At 42.4% G+C, this 23,132-nt stretch overlaps 2 protein-coding genes across 5 annotated transcripts; both read right to left on the bottom strand.

Moving 5' to 3' along the window:
* Positions 1 to 783: 783 nt before the first annotated feature.
* Positions 784 to 16,696, bottom strand: ganabb (glucosidase II alpha subunit b). Of its 4 annotated transcripts, none has more exons than XM_086303751.1 (25): positions 16,544 to 16,696; positions 15,682 to 15,783; positions 15,477 to 15,585; positions 15,011 to 15,138; positions 13,100 to 13,279; positions 12,869 to 12,934; positions 10,422 to 10,479; positions 10,220 to 10,301; positions 9,974 to 10,070; positions 9,703 to 9,883; positions 9,393 to 9,546; positions 8,445 to 8,680; positions 8,206 to 8,332; positions 8,022 to 8,101; positions 7,586 to 7,726; positions 7,251 to 7,347; positions 6,869 to 6,970; positions 5,792 to 6,035; positions 5,337 to 5,401; positions 3,624 to 3,700; positions 3,455 to 3,529; positions 3,241 to 3,354; positions 3,030 to 3,139; positions 2,700 to 2,800; positions 784 to 1,980 (listed from the first exon to the last, which is right to left on the bottom strand). In XM_086303751.1, the coding sequence occupies exons 1-25, from the start codon at positions 16,561 to 16,563 to the stop codon at positions 1,871 to 1,873; spliced, it is 2,856 nt and encodes a 951-aa protein (XP_086159877.1). In that variant the 5' UTR covers positions 16,564 to 16,696; the 3' UTR covers positions 784 to 1,870. The 4 variants fall into 4 exon arrangements, with proteins under 4 accessions (XP_086159877.1, XP_086159886.1, XP_086159896.1 ...); XM_086303760.1 differs by lacking the exon at positions 16,544 to 16,696 and adding an exon at positions 16,017 to 16,531; XM_086303770.1 differs by lacking the exon at positions 16,544 to 16,696 and adding an exon at positions 16,307 to 16,531.
* Positions 16,697 to 17,802: 1,106 nt separating this feature from the next.
* On the bottom strand, positions 17,803 to 22,909 carry ints5 (integrator complex subunit 5). Its single transcript, XM_086303740.1, has 4 exons — positions 22,653 to 22,909; positions 21,172 to 21,424; positions 19,093 to 21,069; positions 17,803 to 18,907 (listed from the first exon to the last, which is right to left on the bottom strand). The coding sequence occupies exons 1-4, from the start codon at positions 22,745 to 22,747 to the stop codon at positions 18,200 to 18,202; spliced, it is 3,033 nt and encodes a 1,010-aa protein (XP_086159866.1). The 5' UTR covers positions 22,748 to 22,909; the 3' UTR covers positions 17,803 to 18,199.
* Positions 22,910 to 23,132: the final 223 nt, after the last annotated feature.

The following is a 23,132-nucleotide window of genomic DNA, read 5'->3' as shown; positions in this document are numbered from 1 at the left end:
TTCAGTAATGGTCATGTCTCACCTCTAGTCTTCTCTGTCTTAATTTCAGGTTTCCACCATATGTTGTAGATAGTTCAGGAAGTTAACTCAACCAAGAAGTCTTTGGGTTTCGGCTAAGTACTGTTTAGAATACCATAGGGAGGATGATGTAGGTTTAAGTTTATTAGATTGATACACATGTACCAACAAGACAGTGTACATCACTGTCACAACGACATTTGTTTTCATTCAAAGGCTTTATGGTTTTTCCTATAATACCTGGTGGGCCGGTCTCTAGTCAAAATGCCCGGGCTGATTTTTTGTCCCAGTCCAGCCCTGATTCCAGTAACTACCATTTTTCTGAACACAGCCATACATGTTCTTCTGCTTCAAGGTTCAATGTTTTAGGCAGCCAAAAAGAGATGAGAGCCCCCTGACCTCTTTCCACTGTCAAATAGCAAGTAAGATACTTGATGGTTGATTGTAATAAGCAGTTATTAGATTACTGTTTCTTCTCTATCAGCTTTTAGTGCCATTCTGATGCTCTACTCTACAGCCCATCTTTACCATGTCTACATCCCTAAATGTAAGGAGTTCCTGCCATGTGATTAGTAGATTAGACACTTGCATTAACAGTTGAATATGCGCACCTATTAAAGAATCTAGTCGGTGTAGGTTTAATATAATGCATACCACCATATCCAGTTGGCTGCTTTAGAAGTGATACTCCACTCAGAATATGAAACAGGACCAGGCGCATATAAAGAAACATTTATGAATTACTGACTCATAGAAGGCAATAGGTTTACATTTGATCAATTTTATTTTCACTTGGTCTCATCTTTTTACAGTACATCTGACAACTTTGAGAGCTGAAGTCCGATCCTTCACTTCCATTTCCACCAGTTCATCACCAACAAAAATGCAACTAAGCGTATGGTTGTGATCATAAAAGCAATCAAGCAAAAAAAACAAAAACACAACCTTCCTAGAACAAAACTACAACAAAAAGGTCAGATCATTTGACTAGGTGGAGCATAACCCACCTCCACAGAATCATTTCAGTTCTCATTCTTCTTTAAGTGCATTTAAGGAAAATCTCTTGAACAATGCAGGAAAACAAAAAAATGAAAACAATGAAAGCACATCAACAGAATGAGCCACAAATTGTCAGTGGTTCAGTCCCCTGAAGTGATTCCCATTGCCAACTTTGTTCTAAACAACAGCTGCAAATCCCCTCACTGAGCAGCAGGTAAGTAACCAGATTGGTGCCGGTTGATTAACCATGTGCACAAATTCTGCAATACAGGGAACAAACAAAGACAGCCTGAATCTAAGTCAATTTAAGTGCTTTTCTTAAAAGAGGAATGAAAAGAGTTTTCAATGAGGATCAGCAGCAGATGGAGGCTTTGAATGTGAACCTTTATTTTAAATGGAAAACAGTGGATTGGTTTGGGGGGTTTTTTCTGAGGCAAACTGGATGGAAAATGAAGTGGACGAAAAAACAAAACAAAAAAAGTTTCTGTCTTACCCCAAAGATTCCTAACAATGACATGAATCAAACAGATCGAGCAATGTGACAAAACATAATTGTTCATCTAGCAATAACCCTGAACTCTCTCTGTTACCTATTAGAGTGTGAACACAAGGGAAATGGCTGAGAAGTAAAGTGGCTCAGATCGACTAACAGGTATACATGAATCTCTGTGTGCGTGTAATCAGTGTCTTGTGTATCCTTTTTTCCCCCCACCATGTTGCCTATCTTACTCTGTTTTAGTTAGTTATGGGTATTAGTGCCTTTTTTCTATTTCCCTCTCTCTCCCTCTGCTCACTTTCGGTTCAAATCAGTCATTTTCCCCCCTCCTGCTTCCTCCTCTTTCATCTTTCACGATTACTGAAATGTCACGGTCCAGTCGGCCCCTGCGTTCATGCCGGGCTTACGGACTGTCAGAACAGACATGGAGGCGTCAAAATCGAACTCCAGCTGCTTCTCTTGGCCATCTGTAAACAAACAAAAAAGTAAGAAAACAAACATCAGGGGATTTTAAGTTTAGAAGCTGCATATTTTTCACATAAATCCATAACAGATTGCCAATTTTCACATCTTAAATCTTTCAGATCCTAAAGCTGCCATCCCATCTGAATAAGAGTTTGAAAACAACTTAAACAGCATGAAACTAAATAAGGGGAAATCAGCAAAGAGTAGAAAATGGTGAATATCCATGATCCTTTCCCTTATTTTTGGTCATCCATTGCCCGTTTCAGTTGTTGATGCTCAGACTAAACACGGTCGTAGCATAAACAAATATCCTCAGGCTTCAGAGTGTTGTCTGTACAGTTTTTCCTGGTCCTGAATCTGCATGTCATTGAGAAGCCCCACCCACCTCATGTTCAAACTTTCTATTTGTGAGGGGCATGAGAAAGGTGGCTTACTTCAAGCACTGGATAAATTGAGGAGCTGCATCCAAGGCCTATCAAAAGCTAAATAGTGACTATTTATAACTGTTTCATGCAAATCTACTTTAGCATAAAGATACAAATCTGGAGCATGAAATTTCACCCAGTACATCCCTTTTTATCTTATATCCCACTTTAATGGCACACATCACAATGTTTTTAATTCCATGAGTGTTTACCAGTAAATGCTTACATTTAAAACATTTGAAAGGAGCTTCAACATGCAGATTCGAACTGAAGATGATTTCATATCAAGCACTTACCAGCAGTCTTAAGGGTAACTTTGCTGGGTTTACTGGCTCCCAGTACGATAATACGTTCAATCCAGGAATCGGTAGTAAACTTGGCATCAGGAGCAAGGTTACTGTGGATCAGGCAGGCACAGAGTTAAATACATAGCAATAACAGATTTAAGATTAAAGAAATTGTCCATGAATAGATTGGCACAGCATGTGGAAACGTTTCTTCAGTTTCACTGTGTTTATATTTTATAATGTAACATTTCTGAGACTATTAAAAGTGTAACTATAGTGACATCATGGTTTTTTTTTATATTTTATTCAGAGAATTTTGATAACATATCCGTCACTCACACAGAAGAGAGGACTTTGTTGGCAAAGGTAAGCTTTCTGTAGATGAACTCCTTCTTTTCATAGTTGAAGGTATGGCCATCGTCTATGTAGAGCTCACCATCTGCAGTTCTCTATCAAAATAAATAATGCATTAAATAAATGGTTAAAACCTGTCATTAACATCTCAACATTACTTAGCACTGTAGCAACAGAGGATGTGCAGTTCAGTTACCTGGAGATTAAGAGCCACATAGAGAGTGTAGGGGTCATGCTCCATGCAGGTGGAGGACCTGCGGACTCTAAACTTCCTGGGAATTATGGAACCGCTGCGCTGGAAAACCGGGATCTAACAACAAAACACCAAGGCTACTAATGAGAAATGTGATAAAAAAATACATTGAGCTTAAAAAAAAAAAAAAAAGTTAAGCTGAGAGTTTGACACTTACAGAGCTCATGGTGACGGGAATGTAAAGGTTTTGGGCTCCGTTGTGTTTCTGGAAGGTGTGGACATCGAACCAGACCTGATAACACATGTTCACACACATTAAGATACGCCCGTCTGAAAAGATCAAAGATACGTGTGTCAAAATAAAAGCCTCCGTTTCTTCCTCTTACCTCATCTTTGCCAGGCAGGTAGGCAGTGACTCCTCTGGCTCCCTCCTCAACAACTGGGTGCACCAGCAAGTCTCGTCCTGAGGCAGAATTAAAATGACGTCAGGGGAAGTGCCAACCATTTCAAAACATGCCTGCCTGACTGGAACAACTGGATTCAGGGTTTTATCCTCATTTGTCATATTGACAAAGTGAAGCACCACCGCACAGACAGGCACAGCTGCACAGATTTTCTAATTCAAGTGTCTGAACATTAGAAGTCAATTTAAACCGAGATAACAGGTATTTTTGGCCACCTGATGGCAGCAGAAGCAAGTTGTAGATAACTCTATAACATAAATAATAGTGTACCCCCACTACACAACCTGTACTTCCAAAACATGATTTATAGAGAAGGGAAAACAGTGACCTAAAGCAGTAAGTTTGTCAGCTGGAAAGAAACAAACTGAGGGAAGCTACATAGGAGGTTATATTTTAGCCAAAATCATGTTCACATGCGTGTCGACTTGTGACTTTTTTCCTCCCCAACTTTGAACTGTAACTTCAGCTGTGACAAGACCGGTCTGAGCATCAGACTGTCCCCGTTAGCTGCTCACCTGACAAACCATTTGTTTGTGTCAGTGCAACCATAGCTCTGTCACCTTGTTACACTTCCTGTCATTTGATGTGGTGTTGAACAGTCTTGTGTTGCATGTAGTCCTAAGTGTGGGTTTAAAGTGCCATTTGGTAAATCACTTACAGAGCACCACACTCAAATCACACATCACGACTAGGGCTGTGCGATATGACCAAAATCTCATATCCCGATATAAGAATTCTATCGTCCAGATAACGATATAAATCGCAAAAATGTAACATTTTCTGTAAATTCTGTGAATCTCGGGCAGCTCGACTTGCGGGAAATGTTTCCAGCTGCGCGTCATGTAGCTGGAGTCGAGTGTTTTAACCGATGCATGAAACGATACATTTTTAGATCTGTTGTAACAGCCGCCGTTTTCTTTGTGAGTATTTATTACACGGCGTGCTGCGGGGAAAAGCCTGTTCTAACGTTTGAGTCTAAGGTTTATTTTTTAGCACCTGGCGGCTCTTTTTTTACTTCTCATCTGTAAATAATCTGCTCTTTCACGTGATTCAGTTTATTTTGGATCTTGAGCTTTATGTTCCACATAAACCTTTTACAATAAACAAGCGGACACGCGATGGTTTTACCGTCATTGTTGCTAACCACAACGCATAAAAACAGGCGCTTGTCCGTCCGTAGTGTGGTTATATTAAATATAAGAGAAAGAGAGAACTTTAAGAAATTAATATAGCAACTACAGTGTCCATCAAAACGATGAAAAAATATTGCCGTAAACAGTTTATTTTGCGACACCACGAAACAAACGATAGACGTTTTTATATCGTCATCCAATACATATCGTTATATCAAACAGCCCTAATCACGACAACACAATCAACTGATGCATCAGGTGAGTCGCATGAGAGGAAAGCGCAATAAGGTGACATAAATAAATTTCCACTAAGGATCATTGCATTTTTGAACATAAGGGAGCCTTAGTTCAGCAAGGTTTCTGTAGAAGAACCTGTTAAAGGATTACTTTGGGTAGCTTTTAATCCCAGATCACTCAGGGGGGTCTTTCAATGACAAACTGCAGTTATCACTGTGGATGCTTGATGAATACTGAAGGCCTCAAATTTGGTTATGTGTCTCACCAATTAAGTACTCGTCTTCCAGAGCAAAAGTAGCCAGATCCTGAGGATACTCCACCCACAGAGGTCTGCAATAGACATGAACACAATATTTGCATCTGCATCACAATATACTACACAAATCAGCCACACTGCAATATATTTTTATAACCTGATATATAACCCAAATAAAGGATTTTTTTCTTTCCCGATTTGAAATTCCATTTCTCTTGATTGGGAAAGTAATATTCACCTCTGTCTTACAGCACATTGCAGTAACTACTTGAATACACTGTCTTTTCGTGTGGTATTATGCATCACTCTTATTTATAAACTCTAAAAGCAATCAAATAACTGCCTTAAAATTAGTTGACATATTAGATAAATTTTAAACAGCAGTTTGCTCAAATGAGGCCTCTTCAGAGTACAATTATCTGTGGATAGACAGTCAATACATACAGGTTAACCAAAATCATCACCTCATGACGGGCTCTCCCGTCACATGTGCGCGGTAGAACAGCTGGTACCAGTAGGGCAGGAAGGTGTAGCGCTGGCGCACGGCTTCACGGATCAGTGCAGTGTTTTCTGGACCAAACAGCCAGGGCTCGCGGCGGGGCGTGTCCAGATGGGCATGGGCTCTATAGAATGGCTGGTAAGCACCCGCCTGGTACCAACGCACAAGCAGTTCAGTGCTGGGAGACTTGAAGAAGCCACCGATGTCAGCTGTGAGACAGAGAGGGACATTATAGCCTCGGTTGACAACGCAAAACGGCACGACACAAACTTCTTGAAATAATCCGTGTTTAGAGCTCAACTCTTAAAGCGGATTTTGTACCAAATCAATATTTATGTGACTGCAGCTGATTTAACATGGGAATATGGGCTCACCATGGTAATGCCTCATGCCCATTTCCATGACAACCTTACCAAACACCCGAGGGATTTGTATATTAGTCAAAACAATTACGTAAAACTGATCTGAATGAATGCATTTTCCCCTTTCAAAATTCAGTCCTGTTTTACTGCTGTGTTCAAGTTCGATGCTGCACACTCACACCTATTTGAAAGCTGCAGTATAGCTAAATATTAAAAGGTAGCAAATAAAGGGTTTTTTTAAGCACTGTTCTGTTCCACATTTGAGGTTTCATAAACATCAAGACTTTGTAAGTACTATAAATAAAAAGGAAAGGAAAATCTGAGGACTGATAGAACTAGAAATGCTGCCTCCAGGTTTGGAAAGTCCCACGCTCAGAGCTTTGATGACTTCTGATCACTTCTCTGGGCCTGGATTATAAACCTCTAGCTGTAATGATGGTGGTAATTTCAGTCTCCAGTGTGGCAGCAGAGCAGCGTTTCAGCCTTAAGAATTAAGTTAAATCAGGTTCGAACAGTTATCTGACAGAGGGCAAAACATTAAATGAGGCAAAGGGGGGAAAAAACAAAACAAAAAATTTGCAGCAGCATCAAGAGTTGCATTTGGCTCTTGATGCTGAGAATGAAACTGAACACGATGGCCATTGTAAGCTGACCAGAGAACCTAGGAGGGTTGCACTCACCTCCACAGAAAGAGATTCCAACCAGGCCCATACTCAAACACATGGGGATGGATATTTTCAGGTGGTCCCACTCAGCAGCATTATCTCCTGTCCACACAGCACCTAAGAGCCAAAAAACAAACCTTTAACACACAAGATAATGCAACACCCAATTCTTTTTGTTATGAAAAGTAAATTGGATTTTATGAGCATTGATAATTTTACTGTCCAAGAGTCGAGGGTCCTTTCACGGCTCAGTCTGAACAAACTTAAAGTGGTGTTTGGTCTAGCCAACGCCAAATGTAAACAAAGAAGACTGCATCCTGTAAACGTCAGCTGTTCGACGTGTGATGCCACGTCTACATTAGAGCAGGCAAGAAAGTAAAGAAAGAAAATGGCTCACCGATGCGCTGAGACCCAGCGAAGAAGGCCCTGGTCAGGACAAATGGTCGTTCAACTCCTCCTGACCGCTGGATCAAACCCTCCGCCGTGGCCATTTGCTGTCGATAATAAAGAGATCGATAAATAAGAGGAAAACAGACTAACATTTACAGTAAGTTACCAAATACAACTTTAGGATCTCTTATTCCTTTTTAAAGGAGTTTTATTTTCAGTAAGAGGTAATAAAAGGATGCCAACGATTATCTGTCCTCCAACAAAGTAACAAACTCCAAATAATCTATAGGTTCTCTAAAAAAAAAATTATTAATGAGAAAGGTCACAGTGAAATACACTCACCACATATAAACCATACAGGTTGTGTATATCACGATGCTCCCAGGATCCATGCATTGCATCCTTGTGCATAGTGACCTCCGGCCCATTGAAGACTGATGGCTCATTCATGTCGTTCCATGTATACAGGTTCTCCATGGTGCCCTGGAGAGTGAACAGATTAGATTTCATTTTGAGATGAGATTAAACAAATTTATGGAAAATCTATTTATTTATTTTTGCTCCTAAAAAGTTCAAGCTTGAATGAATATTCAGTTACAAGCCAACTGTGGAAAGCTCAGGTGGTTCAGTTTCATGTGAGAATATATTAAATAAATTTTGTTTACTAAAACAAAAATGTAACAAAAGCATCATATATCAGTTACACAGGAGTCACGCTGTATCTTCAATAGGTAAACTTTTAGTTGCAGATTAGCAACTTCATGTCTTCAAGGCTCACCTCATACTGATCGTAGGCAAACATGCTGGCCCACCAGGCTCTCATGTCTGCACGAGTGAAGTCTGGATAACTGGCACTTCCTAACAGATGTCATCCAACCCAAGGAAAAACAAAGAGAACAAATATTAGAGAAATATTTCATGTTTGATAAAGAAATACTGATGTGGAGTTCTCACTCTCTTACCAGGCCAGCACCAGCCTTCATAGTCGCCACCATCTTTATTCTTGACATAGAAACCCAGAGTGCGGATTTCATTATGGATCTTGTAGTTGCTGTCTACTTTAATGTGGGGGTCCACAATAGCAACCATCTAGAAGAGTAAAAAAAAAAAAAAGAAAAAAAAAAAAGTGAAGTGAAGTTCTGGCCAGACACCCATCAAACTGTGCATCATATCACTGTGATCGTCATATTTCCATCTGTACCTTGCGCTTCTTGTCCATGAGACCCTGCAGCATCTCCTTCGGGGTCGCAAACTTGTGCGGATCCCAGGTGAAGTAGCGCTTCCCATCGGTGTGCTCTATATCAAGCCAGATGAAGTCATAGGGGATGTCGTGCTCGTCAAAGCCGGCATCGACCGACTTCACGTCCTCCTGGTCATTGTAATTCCAGCGGCACTGATGGTATCCCAGGGAAGCCAGGGGAGGGAAAGACTGAGTGCCTGATAACCACAAGGAAGAGGCCAGTCAAGAGCTGTTATTCAAATTTGGTAGTTTTATTACTGGCATTAGGCAGTGGATCAATAATATAAAAGATTAATAAAAATTTGACTTGAAATACAATACGTTTGAGCAGACGCTTTCATGAATCACCACTGATTTTAATCACTTCTGTTTAAATTTACCAGCAATCTCAAATAGAGGGAATTTGTGAACCAAATATAATTATTGGGTTCACTGAAAAACTGTCTCAGTATTAATTAATACTCTGCAGATTACAATCAGCTGCTTACCTAGGCTAAAAAAATGAATCTAATAAACATTATTACAACTAAGGAGACTGGAATATTTCTTATGAATAAGAGATATCAAAACAAATCTGAATAAATTGGACTGCTCATTTTAAGCTAAAAAAAATAAATAAAAATAGCAAAATAGATTGTATCCTTGAATAGTCAGAGTTCAACATAAGATTTTTTTATCGTGTATTGGGCCTTCATACAGCCCAGTAGATTACTGCCTAACTGAAACGAGACGTTTTAGCTCGAGGGTACCACTCCTGTGCTCCCGGCCAGAAGCAACTGCTAACGAACAAGGAAATCCCAACAGGCCCTCGATAAGAACCATTAAAACATTAAGACTATTAAATGAATGCTAGTGGTATTTGTGTATACAACTTTACACAAGAGTCTCAGCAGTATTGACACTTCCTACCTGTAAGAGAGGCGTACTGAGAGAAGACGTCTTTAGGAGTTGGTCCCAGCATAATGAAGACGTCAATGATGCCGCTTTCAGAGATCCAACGCACATCTGTCTGTGGTGTCTCACTGGAGCCCTGAACATAATCTAGCATTTTCCCAAAAACAGTCTGGAAAGAGAGCAGCACGACAAAAGACGCTTTTATATTTTTGATATAATTACTGATGGCTAAAACAAAAAAACAACAACGAAAACAAAATTCACTTTAAGTAACAATCCAGATCAAGACTTCTTGGAGGAAATGACAAACCCCCCCCCCACATACCTTTCCAGCTGTATTGGAGCTAATATCCACCCAGGTCTCTGCAGCATTAAGCCAGAAGATGCCTGTAGTTCGCTGGGCACTGTGGGCTACCATCACTGGGACAGACCCGTACAAGGCCATAGGGTTATACAGTTCATACTGGAACACATCCAGGTTATAGAGTCGATACGGATCTCCATTACTGGAACACACAAACACAGGCATGCATAAAACATCTGTGCATTTTTCATAATGAAATCTATTCTACATGTAAAATGCTGGTGGCACTCACTCTGTTGTTTTGAGTCTGAGAGTGTCTGCATGTTCTGGAATGCCATAAACATGCTCGACTCCTGGCAGTGAGAAATCTAAACTAACAGCAGATGGACCTGAGGAGCAAACACATCCAACATCAGTCAAAGAGAACACCTTTTCACCACCTGGCATGTCTGCATGTCAGTGTGTGTGTTCGGGTTGAACACACACACTGACATGCAGACATTATGATACCGATACTGAAATCACAAGTAGGATTTACCATTAGGTTTGCTGTCTGTGTGCGATTTAAATGTTTCTTCCCACATCCCGTCTTCTACTTTCTCTTCCTCTTCCTTTGTTGTCTGTTAGCCAAACAGGGGAAATAGTCACGTTACTCAGATCTAGCTGAGATGCAGCAGTGAAATGGTGGTTTTAAATCAAGAGGGGAAGACTGAAAGAGAGTGGATTTTATTGTGCAGTACCTCTGCTTGGTTTGCTGGATCAGCCTCCTCCTTCTTCTCAGCCTCTGGGTCTGCCTGACTGCTCATGGCATAAAGAACAACGCGAGGAGGGGTATGGGGAAAAAGAAAGGCGTGTTACTTTGGCAAAATCAGGCCATCTTGATGATATTGTGATGGTGGTAATATATGGGATAATTAAACTATGATTCAAGGAAAGGGACATACAAACACAAGTTGGTGATTGCCCCGCTGTCGCCACACTGACATCTGACCATATCTACCATTAATTACTGTAATGACAAAAGGGACTGAGCAACTCCCTGCCTTGTGGCTATTTCAAGCTACACATTATAGTACAGGAGCTCCAGAGGCTGTAGCACGTAACACCCAAAGGACTTGTACCCAGTGGATCAGGCATAAACTGAAAGTAACCAAGAGTAAGCCACCAAAAGACCCTTCACACATTTGCGACAAAGTTTTGAAATGAATTGCAGTGATATACATGCCAGGGATAAGTGTAAACAACAGCTTGTCTTAAAACCCTGTTAATGCAGACAGCAAGCACTGTATTGCTGGTTAAAATAGCTCCAATGTCAGTTCTTACACCAAGAACACGCACAACTACAAACTGAAATATAACCACAAAGAGAGATGCTGCTGTTGGGTTTGGGAATTGAGGTAATGCCTGAGAACTAAGAGGCAGGACACAGACTACATGCACTGTCTCCCACTGACTTTGTGGCAGGAGAAGTTAGGGGGTGTTTGTGAGTTTATGCATGATCTTACATTAACGTATACATATTTTATATGCAGATAAACGTAACTCCATTGTCTTGGACTCTATTTGGTGATGTTAGTCATTATTATGCTCTGCAGCCTAGATGGGCTCAGTGTAGCAACTGGTGAACCTGGAACTTGCTAGACCACCATTAAGCGCTGCAACCTGTGGCTGCAGAAACACCTCAAGTTCTGTTGAAGTCTACAGTCAATTGCTTACATTTTGGTCACGCTAAGTGTCAGGAAGGAGGGTTACCCTCAATCCACAATCATCCACCTCTCTCTAACCAAATCTGGTTTCAAAACACCAAGATGGTGACAGCATCTAGGGCTGTGCGATATGACCAAAATCTCATATCCCGATATAAGAATTCTATCGTCCCGATAACGATATATTAAAAAAAATAAATAAATCACAAAAATGTAACATTTTCTGTAAATTCTGTGAATCTCGGGCAGCTCGACTTGCGTGAAGTGTTTCCAGCTGCGCCTCATGTAGCTGGAGTCGAGTGTTTTAACCAATGCATGAAACTATACATTTTTAGACATAAGTTGTAACAGCCGCCGTTTTCTTTGTGAGTATTTATTACACGGCGTGCTGCGGGGAAAAGCCTGTTCTAACATTTGAGTCTAAGGTTTATTTTTTAGCACCTGACGTCTCTTTTTTCATTCTCACCCGTAAATAATCTGCTCCTTCACGTGATTCAGTTTATTTTGAAAAGTCTCAACAGGATCTTGAGCTTTATTGTGAAAGGTTTATGTGGAACATAAACAAGCGGAAAGGCGATGCTGTTACCGTCGTTGTTGCTAACGACAACGCATAAAAACAGGCGCTTGTCCGTCCGTAGTGTGGTTATATTAAATATAAGAGAAAGAGAGAATTTTAAGAAATTAATATAGCCACTACAGTGACCATCAAAACGGTGAAAAAAATATTGCCGTAAACAGTTTATTTTGCGACACCACGAAACAAACAATAGCGTAAAATGAAACGATAGACGTTTTTAATATCGTCATCCAATATATATCGTTATATCGAACAGCCCTAACAGCATCTCAGTGATTTATAAAACATCATACTATCCCTCTCTTTTATACTATGTATGGCAGCAACATAATCTCTGGTAGATCTAAAATAAGTTTGTGGGAAACCCTGGTGTGTGTGTAATGCCACATCATAGCTCTTATCTGGACCTTAACATTATTTCTGCACTTAGCTCTGACCATAAATTAAGCAAGAGTGAAAATCTGAATCATTCATTCAAAAGAACAGATTGAGAAATCCAGTCAGTCATGCAGTTGCGGTGTTAGATGAATTTATCAGACGAGCTGCTAGAGCAATACTAAAGGAGTACAGTTAATCAAACGTTGATCTGACAAAACATTGATTTACGCAGACAGTAACTAAAAGGCCTAAAGCAGACACTGCCAGATAATCTCTCTGGGTCTTCTGATGGTCATTGTAAAGACGGTCTATCACAGCTATGCTAAGAGGAAGGGCTGGAATGATCCCTTAATCTAAATAAAAATCAAACAACACCATGCACACACTCACCCACACCCTCTCTCTCCATCACATTTATTTGAGGGTAAATACAGCAGTTGATATGATGTGTGGCCCTAAATTTTATGTCACTACTGGCAGCATTAGCACATGGGACAGAATACACACAAATCTTAAGGGTCTTTACCTAGAGAATACCCTCTTGATATTATCCCACACGCTAGCCACTGTGCTAGTTACTTTATAGGAGAAACTAGGATGATAGGGGAGAAGAGGACAGAACAACGAGTCAGAGACAATACTCAAAAAAACAAACCATATCATGGGAACAAAAACAGAAATCATCCACGGAGTGACGACGTGGATTCAAAGAGAGGGCTGGCATTTGTAAATGTGTGTGCATGCGTGGGTTTCTCACGTGTCCTTGCGCATCCTCAGGTGCTCAAAGGCCAGCAGGCCGCGTGAGTTCAGAGACATCAGCACGTCGCTTCCTTCCATGATGTCCAGTCGGAAGGGCCGGGCGCTAATAATGACTCTCTGAGACTCCACCCCCAGGGACAGCACCACACCATTCTCGTCCTGAGACAAGACAGATAGGCTGAAAGGAAAAAGAGAGAGAGCGAAATGTGAAGTGAGGATTTAGTTTTGATGAAGAAATGCAAGGTCAGGAACTTAAATTGAATAGTTTTTATTATCATCTCATTAATCATAACTTCATACTTATATAAGACAGAGAAGAAATTATCTGAAACAGTTACAAGTTTTTGTTTTACTGGAAGAATTTCTATTCAAAGTTTCAGTTCTCACTCACCTGACACCTTCACAGTCAGGAGGTGCAGAGAAGCCATGAACCATATGATGGGGTTTCTTTCATTTAACAAGGAAAATCTGAGAGATTCTTCATCTTATAATTCCTAAGTGACATCTGAGTAGGGCTGCTCGATTATGGCAAAAATGATAATCACGATTATTTTCACTGAAATTGAGATCACGATTATTTGACGATATTTATTTAACCCTTTAAGACCTACCATAGAACCAAGTCCACCAGAGCTTATATTATTTTTTTACATGCTGTAGTGCCATTTGTGGGAGCATTTCAAGTTGCTATACATCAATACAACTGTTATAGCCCATATTTTAATAATATGTATGCATTAAGTCCATAGTAATTACATAAATTGCAAAAAAGTGCAATAAACTACAAAAAAAATTGAAAATCGCTTTTGTTTTGTTTACATATATTTCTACTTGGAGAAATTTAAGAGGTTTATCCCTCAAAACTTTAAATAGAATAAAGTTGCAAAAAAATAGTTTCCCACCACAGGAAATTTATTTTGAGTGTCTTCATAGTTTTATTTTGGAGATACACCAATTTTTATATACTGCAGGAAAAACAAAAAACAATCCTATGATGCAAATTTGCAAAGAAAACAGCATATGCATCATTTTACTGTGGGAAGTGTTACGAACAGCTGATAGGAACGGCAAAGCGTGTTTCTGGAATATTATGTTTTTGTTCCTGCAAGCGCTTTTTATGCAATTTTTGCAAAGCTATATGTGGAACGAAACCGTGACCGAGGACAAGCTGATGGCATCAGATGTAAGTACAACTCCTCCGGTTTCATATGCAAAACAAATTATTGCGCTAGCTTACACGGTTCAGGTTCTACAGGGATTTAAAAATAGTTACGCAAAACGGAGCGTGCTGCTCTGACCGGCTTTAAAGGGTTAACAATGACTTTAAAAAATAATATAAAATAGTGTGCAACACCACTGAAGTTTTTTTTTTTTTTTAAACTCTTTTCAACCAACGGCAGTCACTCTCCTCTCCAAATAACTTCTGCTTAGCTTTCCGAGCTTCCCTCGGGTCCTCTTAATCAGCGGTCTCCACCCTTTTTTGCGCCACGGACCGGTTTATGCCCGACAATATTTTCACAGACGGCCTTTAAGGTGTCGCGGATAAATGAGGGAGGGGCTAATAATCGGCTCAGTCATTTTTAATGATCGTTGAAAGCCCAGATCGTAATCGTGATTAAAATTCGATTAATTGAGCAGCCCTACATCTGAGTGTGTGTTGCTTTGTGTGTTGCCTTAATAAAAGAGGCATCCCTTTTATTAACGGATCTTTGTCAAAGTAGAAATTTCAGAATTCACACCCTCACTTTACCTAACCTTTAAAAAAGCTGATGTTATCATGAAATATTTTCTGTTGCTCTGCCTATTTAAAGATCCTTTGAAATAAGTATCCCTCCTGTTCTTGTGTTTTCGGCTTGACTCCCAACATCAAAACCTCCACCCACCCATGAAACCCTCACAGGACACTCACGGCTCTGTGGTAGGCTCCCTGATGAGCACGTCTGGGACTTCATAGCGAGGTTTCAGAGGCTTAAGCTCATTAATCTTCACCCTCGTTATGTTTCCCTGGAGGCGGTAGAGCTCGAGCAACAGACGCACCTGCGACACAAGCACAAAGTGAGAATGAGAACAGTGAGAAGCAAAGGCAGGTGCCTCATTTTCTACAAACACAGCATAGGAAAACACTAAGTTTAGCAATGGGTCACTATGATTTCACATAACAAAGAGGTTACCCTGGAAAATGGGATTTACATTTTTTATTTCAGCTGATAGTTCAAAAACATAAAAACAAGGGAAAAGTGATTTGTTAGCCTAATAATTCAGTTATTAATGCGATAAATAAAGATAAAAGCAATAAAAACAAGTAAAAAAGAAATATAGAGAAATCATATTTTACAGATTGTGCAAATGTTTGTTGTCCCCTTTCTGTAATCTACCTTGTTGTTGTCATTGATGAGCTGCAGGGTGAGTCTGGTGTTGGTCAGCTCCATGGTCTCCAGCAGGGCTCGATAAGGAGACTCTCCAGGCTTCAAAGCTCGCTGACGCCTGTTTAACATTTCAAACCAAGAGCCGACACCAGTTATAAACCTCTGCAATTATGTGCCGCTTTATTCATGAGCAGTTTGTCTTTTGGGAACTCACTTGCAGAAAGCACTCTGCTCACAGGTCTTGAAATTGCCTTTGTCCACAGCCCAAGTCCCGCTAAGGCACAAAGCCAGCCCGACTACCAAGAGAGGCGCCATCCTGTAATGGGAAGCAAAGACAAGAACATTAGCTTCAGCGTGCAATCACATTTGGATGCAACGCCTGGCAGAGCTAACCAAACTACAGTACAGGAGTTGAGTAACAGACAGCACACACAGACGGACTTTGGTCTCTATGGTGCCAAAACGATGTGACAGGCAGCTATACAATTACCCATTTCCTCACCCAGCACACGGTGCGCATATTAACAAGAAGCACCCCATTGTCCTCACCTCAGACGCTGGTCCTGCAATTAAAGACTCATTCCCAGCCCTACTGTAAAAACCCCGATGAGGGGATGTGTTCAGACTGCCGACAAGGAAAAGAGGCAGTAAAAGCTAACGCAATCAGCTAAGCGGGCTAGCTAGAGAGTGCTCAAGACGGAAAAAATACAACAGGAAACCGCTAAGAATTTTTAATTTAACATTAAATAAACGTCTACGTTTTTACACACGCACTAATGCACCCGTTGTCTGACAGCAGTGTTATCGTTAAGCAATCCGGATCAAGATAAGGTGCTAACCTTACTAAGAGCCAGCCTGTCAAGTCGCTAATCCAATTCAATTCAATTGAGGGGGATATCGAATTTTTCCCGCATTAATTTTCCGACTTTGCGGCAGTTAAACCCCGAAACAGTGAGTTTGCTTTCACGCTTATACGATGTGCAACTACGATGATAAACTCTGTCCTCCCGCGCACTGATAATATTTCGAAAAAAAGAATAAATTGGCGATGAAACAACGGAACTGCTTTGTCCTACCTTGCAGTGAAGGTGGCCATCTTGATTATGCGGCCTCTTGACTCCGCCCCCAATCACTCCGCAACAAAGATCGTTAAGAAATAGGATACTCAGCAACTGCGCTAATATTTACGCGTGTTTTTCAAATAGCAGGTCAATATGTGGCGGTTAACACTGTAAAGAGTATGTTTTTTAATCTTTATGTTATTTTTCTGGCTGTAAAGAGAGGATGAACGTATGAATGTATCCTCTCAGGCACGGACACGTCATCGCCAGGCTCCAGTCAGTGAAGTGCACAAATGGGAGTCTTTGTCCCACCGGATTCATTTCCAGCCAATCCGATGCGTGCAGCTGTACTACAGCCGTGCTATAAATCATAACGATCGGCAGATGTATACACACACACACGGAACACAAATGGACGTAATCGCCTTAAAGATCAATGCTCGTCCATGATTTAGGCGTGTTTTCCCCTCTGGACCTCATGTCAGTGGTCCGGTTTTTTCTTCTATCGGCTGCTCCCTTTCGGGATCGCCACAGATTATCAGCCTCCATCCTCAGCATGTAATCCTTCCCTACATCCATGAACCTTCACTATGGTCTCTATCTTTAACTTCCTTTGCTCAATACATTCCCCCTGCGACAAACTATCTCACCCTTTTAATCTCCATAGAGCTGTTCCTCTGATCTACTCACTTCTAATTTTGTCCATCCTGATCACCCCTCATGGAAATCTTATCATCTACCACCTCCAGCTCCACCTCCTCTGTCTTTTTTGCGATCTCACTACCATCTTGTAAACTTTCCCTTTCACTCTTTCTGTCATCCTTCTGCCACAAATCTGTCTTTTCTTCTCTTGTGCACTGCCCATTGCTTTGGATGGTTTAGCCCAGGTGTTTAAACTCATCCACCTTGATCACTCCACCTGTCTCCCTTCCATTCACACACACATATATATTATGGCTAGCTTCCACTGACTACCTCCACTTCATCCACCTTTTCTTTTTTGTGAAATACAGATTATCTGTAAATTGTAGAATCAAAGTTATTCAAAGACAACTTTAAGACTATTGTAAAGTCCAGGATTGATGATTTGATAATCGTCTTTTTGTTTTACCTTATTTAGAGTGTCTTAACCTTTCTTTGCAAGTTATTTTTTTTGTTTTAACATTTAATCAAAATTAGCGAAGCTCAAACACAAAAAGAGCCTGTAAACTGTTAATAATACAACTTTCTGACGATCACAACAACGAGGAACCCTCAAGTTAAGTCAAATTCTGGAACAAAAGGTTTATTTTTTGAAAAGTAGCTGAAAGAAGAGGTCATGTACACAACAAGAAAGCAAAGTTGTGTTTCCATTATAGAACACAAACAATGTGAAAATTATACAAAACAGTCTGTAAATGATTTAGCAGTTAATGTATTTTTGGAACCAAAATGACACATTAAAACACATTACATCCCAGATTCTGTATGCACACTATGTACACATGTGCCATTTGTGTTTCTCACCAGTTAGAAATGTATCAAGTCTAAAAACGGTACAAAAAGGTATGCACGCGCACAAGCCTCTACTGATATGGTAGTGAACTACAGTGACTGAAACTCTGGGGTCCGCTCTTGGACCGTAACACAGTAATCCCTCCATTTTACAGTCTATTTATTCCCCGTCACTCCTCAGAGCTGGAATCGCCAGCACAGGTGCCCCAGTCTGTCAATGTTTTTATGTAGCACGCTGTGGATCGGCGCCACGTATCTTGCTACGTCGCCGTCCCGTGAGAAATCTCTGCAGAACATGCCCTTCTCCGAGCTGAAGACAAACTTCTGGGGCATGGGCCCATTCCCCCTTACGTACTCCCACACAGCCAGCAGCAGCAGCCTCACCTCGAAGGGAGTCAGGTGAGGGAAAGCTTCGTGGACGTTGGCCAGGACGGGTGGCAGGAGCTGGCCTTCTCCCATGCAGGACACCAAGAGGCAGGAAGCCTGGAGGTGCCATGGGGAGTCTGTGGATGATGCCTCGCGAGATGCCTCCCAGTGGGCCAACAGAGTGGCCAGGAGGCCTCGGAGCACCGCTGAGCAGTAGCAGAGAGCCGGTCGTCCAGCCGCAACGACCTGAAGCAGAGGGAAGAGCACAGGGTGGGCCTCAAAGCAGCGCCGAATGTGGATGTCTCTCTCCACTGTGGTGCGGGCGTGCTCTTCTGGGGGCCAGGATAACTCGCTATTGGCCACGTCGGGACAGACGTTTTCCACTATTGTGACTGCAACAACCTTGGCTGCCTCCGCGTTGATGGGTGGCGGCTCATCGGGGTCAGACGGTGATCGTGAGCCGTTCAGACCGGAGGAGCTGCAACACTTGACAATAACTGCCAGCAGAATCTGAATGTTCTACAGAGAAAAGAGGATGAAAACATGCACATTATTACAGATTTATTTCCTCTGTTTGAACATTTCATAGGAGTCACATGGACGAATAATTTTTATGCACAACTTACAGTAAAAATACATAAAAAAAACCCCACTTCCTTAGTCTATTTATAGTTTTAACTGCTCTGCAATCTTTAAACACTCACCTGTATGACTAAGGATGGATCAGGCAGCTGTATGATGGTGCGAGCCTTTAGTCCCTTGCCAATCACACCTGCGTGAAACACAGACCACACACTACTTGAAAAATTAACGGTGGTACCAAACCGACAGTTGACGTCCAGCAAAGAGGCTCCAACATCAGGCGACACAGATGGGGAAGGCACAGGGGCGCCAGACATGTCTGCGATCTGCCCTCCAAATAGGTCAGTGTTGCCTTTATGTAGCGCTCCTTCAACCAGCTGCTGAAGCACTGATTTGAGCGTAAGAGGAGAGTATGCGGCAAAACGGGACAGTAGAAGAACGGAGCAGTTCACTGCTTCACCTGCCTGCCCTCCATCTCTCCCTGCCTTCCCTCCTTCTCCTCTCCTTCGCAGAGCCTGGAAGAAATGAGTGACGGCAGCGCGAGAGAGTTGGAGCAGCTGTGCTGGGGAGCAGGTGCGAGGGAGCGGGCTGCAGGACAGGAGGCGTACTGCAGCGTGAGATACAGCTGGGTCACCGTGGAGAAGAAGTGGGCAGAAATCATGGAGGTGTCCTGAGACCGCCGAGCCCACCTGGACCACCATGGAGGACTGAGCACCTGTTGCTCCTCTTCTCTCCTCGTCCTGACTCTGGATGGCTGCAGCCAGGTTGAGCAGCAGCTGCCTAAGCTGCCGAGGCCCCAGAGTGTGCGTGTGGATCTGCGCCACGCTACGTGCAATGGCAGCAGGAATGAGGCCTGCCATGCAAGAGGAGAGCGTGGTGTGGAGCTGCCAGGCCAGAGCCAACTCCTCTGGATTGCGGGCCTGAGTGAGCAGCTGGCAGAGGGCCTCAGTTGCTGTGCTGGGACCCCCATAAACTGAGAGCAGACATAGCAGCTGGTGCAGCCAGAGATGACGCTTCCTCTCCAGTCGCAGCGTCTCAGCACACAGCTGACCAATGTGAGACTGCAGCTCCTCCAAGAACGGGATGACCCTCTGGGGCTGTGAGGAAGCAGAGTGATGGGGGTTGACCTCAACTCCATCAGTGCGGTTGAATACTAACTTGTGGAGATGCAGGAGCAGCATCTGCAGGAGGCGGTCGCAACCTTCTCGGACTCCTTCGTGAGGTGAGGGAGTTGGGCCTGAGATAATGACTGAAGCTGGGGTCGCAGTGTCTGCCAGAAATCTGAGTACCCGGGCCCCTCCCGAAGGGCTCTGGCTAATGAGATGCACAACCAGGCCCAGCATGTTATCCAGTTCCTCTCTGGGGAGGCCCTGCAGCACGGCCTGTAGCTGGAGCAGGACAGGGGGGCGCAACAACTCGACGAGCTCTGCAGACACAGGACCAAAAAGGTTTGGGGACATTGCTGCCAGCTGCAGGAGAAACGGCACCGCAGCACGACGAAGCTGAGGGGAGCTTTCCCAGGATGTTGAAGATGAGGTTGGAGATAGAGGGCTCGACGGATTGAGACTCTCCTGGAACATCCTCAGCAGCTCTTTCCGGATGCTGTCGGAGTGGTGAGCGGCGAGGTGTCCAAGGATTCCCACCACTGAGCCGATCTTTGGCACTCTGCTGCCTTTATCCACTCCCATTACAAGCAGCCCTTGGTCCTTAGCACCATGAGAGCAGAAGTCCTTCAGTCCACATGCCATCACTCGGCTGATGATGGTACCGGGGAAGGCAGACCCAATGTGAGCCACCACCCAGTCAAAATGAGGGGAGTGCTGAACTGAAGTGTCCAAAAGAGCATCGACACAGGCATCGGGGCACCAGGCCAGCATTGCAGCCAGACACTGAGAGTAGGCTTCCATGAGAGATCGAGTGGCAGCACAAGACATCCAGAGCTGAAGCAGCTCATTGAGGCTGGAGGAGTGGGGGGCGACACGGCGCCCAGCATGCTTGCTGCTCAGCTGGCCCAGTAAATCCACAGCCCAGGTGGACACTAGAGGGGCCCAGGCTCGGGGGTTGAGACGGATGAACTCTGACAGCACGGCGTGAATCTCCTACAGACAAAAGAAATAATAAAACAAATTTACCTTTAAAAATCTTTTTTAGCTTCAATATGTGCATATTTATTTTATGATGGTGTATTTTTGTAGTCACACCTGTATAATGTCCTCCAGGTTGGAGCTGACCCCAGTGCTGGCATTACTCTCCGTCTCTAGGTTGTGCAGGAAGGCGGACACATGCTCATCGTACACGCCTCGCAGATGCTCCAAGACCGCCCCACGACAGGCCGGGACTGAGCGCAGCAGGCGCACAGCGCATCGAGCATGTTCTCGGACGCTAAGCTTCCGGCCCTGAACGGTGTCAACGCCACTGATGAAGGACTTGATCTCCTGAGACAGTTCCTGGGTACTAGAGAAGGAGAAAGTAGACATGAGGAAAGTGAGTGGTGTCTCACCAACAAGCTAAAAATGATAAGGACGGCCATAATGATCTAAGAATACATCACTGCTAACATATTCTGTGTGAATATATGAAGAAGTTGTGAACAACACCCATTAAGGCCTTACAGAACCAAAAGTGACATCCTGTGACAAAACTTCCTTCCACAACATATATAAGAACTACAAGTGGCAAAGCTAGCAAGTAACTGTTTGGTGTTATTATTAAAATGTAGAAGCTTCGGCTTTTGATTTAAGCTCAACTACGTGTGGAGAACTGACCAATGACAACACTGAAGAAATGCCAGTATGTCCTGCTGTTCTTTGTTTTATAACATTATGAACAAATTATGTTCAAGTCAAACAAAACTATTAGTTGATGGTCGTCAGTTTGGGCTTTTGTAGGCATTCACTTGTTATTTTATGAGCTCTAGATTAAAAATCGAGATTCTAAATCTGGATTTTTTTTTAAATGTTTAAAATAATATTGATTATGTGATGATCAAAATAACAATAATTTCTATCTTTAATTTGTTAGTATTCTCTTTGTCCTAAAAGTAGAATTTAATAAATATAATGAAACCAAGAAGTGTCCAGGTTTACAGCGTTAACAACATTAGTTGGCCAAGTATCAGTCACGTGCCATCCAACATACTTTAGACTGTGGTCCCATTTTAACTATATGTGAACCATTCAAGCTTATATGGCCCAATCTGAGCCCTTGTTGAGGTTATATTGATCATAACTCTTCTGATAATTATTTCATCAATTAATTAATTGATTAGTCATTTAAAAGAAAAGACAGCCAAAGAACTGTTGTCACATCAAGGAAAAAACACTTAACTATTACTAGAAAAGCAGCAGATTAATTTTGATCCAGTGAAGTAATCTTTTTTTTTAACCTCGCACAGAAAGTATTCGTAATGAAAAATATTTTGTTATTTCACTGATAAGTAAAAACATAAGCTTGATACGACTTTAAACTAATCAAAGTGATCAAATCAAATTTAGGTGTTTACTGTGTTTTGTCTTCTTTAAGGTGAAAGCATGCACTCTAGGATTAAAGCACTAACTTTAATCATGCACAGAAATATAAATGTATGCCCCACTGCTCTTCATACAGTTAACCCCGAGCAGGAGACGTGTGCTGTGGGACTTAATCTTGCGGATGCACTTCTTGTGTCATATCTGCCACTCACCTCAGGGCAGTCTGCGGTGTGTGAGTGTGTGAGCTCTGCATCGCTTTCAGCGGGCTCCCGTCAAACACCACAGACATCGCTCGGTCGGTAAACATCAAAACATCACAGCGAATCCACCTCTCGGCCGTGGGGCTTCGACTTGAGCGATTATGGCAGCTTTTTTGTTGCCTTCGCAACCAAATTTCAGGACAAAATACAACGAAAGGGCGCTCCGAAGCCGGAAGTTGGGAGTTCTTCGCTGTTAGAAAAAGGAAACGTCAAGCGGACCGCGGAAGTCTTTGGCGACACCCAGTGGTCATGTCTATTTCTGCTACTGCTGCTTTCTACTCGACAGAGATAAAGCAAAGAAAAATCAAATTAGCTCGCCTGATTATTACATAGTACGTTACGGAGCCCCGCAAGGGACATGGGAGAGAAAAAAATGAAGGAAAAGTTCATCATCATAGTACGTAGTTTTTGTAAATTAATAATTATATTTTA

Source organism: Aulonocara sp. 'chitande type north' Nkhata Bay, linkage group LG2, assembly GCF_057382095.1.
Source record: "Aulonocara sp. 'chitande type north' Nkhata Bay isolate Kocher_YH1m ecotype deep benthic linkage group LG2, A_spYH_male_GT1.1, whole genome shotgun sequence".
Classification (NCBI taxonomy): domain Eukaryota; kingdom Metazoa; phylum Chordata; class Actinopteri; order Cichliformes; family Cichlidae; genus Aulonocara; species Aulonocara sp. 'chitande type north' Nkhata Bay.
Note: the sequence above shows the minus strand (reverse complement) of the source record. Positions and strands in the feature narration are given on the sequence as shown.

Coding starts and splice junctions, on each gene's coding strand:
- ganabb (XM_086303751.1), bottom strand. CDS start 16,563: ATGGCCACCTTCACTGCAAG. Junction 6,971..7,250: donor CGCTGGGTCTCAGCGCATCG/GTGAGCCATTTT, acceptor TTTGGCTCTTAG/GTGCTGTGTGGACAGGAGAT. Junction 1,981..2,699: donor AGTTACCCTTAAGACTGCTG/GTAAGTGCTTGA, acceptor GTTTGTTTACAG/ATGGCCAAGAGAAGCAGCTG.
- ints5 (XM_086303740.1), bottom strand. CDS start 22,747: ATGTTTACCGACCGAGCGATGTCTGTGGTGTTTGACGGGAGCCCGCTG. Junction 21,070..21,171: donor ACCTGGAGGACATTATACAG/GTGTGACTACAA, acceptor TTTTGTCTGTAG/GAGATTCACGCCGTGCTGTC. Junction 18,908..19,092: donor ATCCATCCTTAGTCATACAG/GTGAGTGTTTAA, acceptor TTTTCTCTGTAG/AACATTCAGATTCTGCTGGC.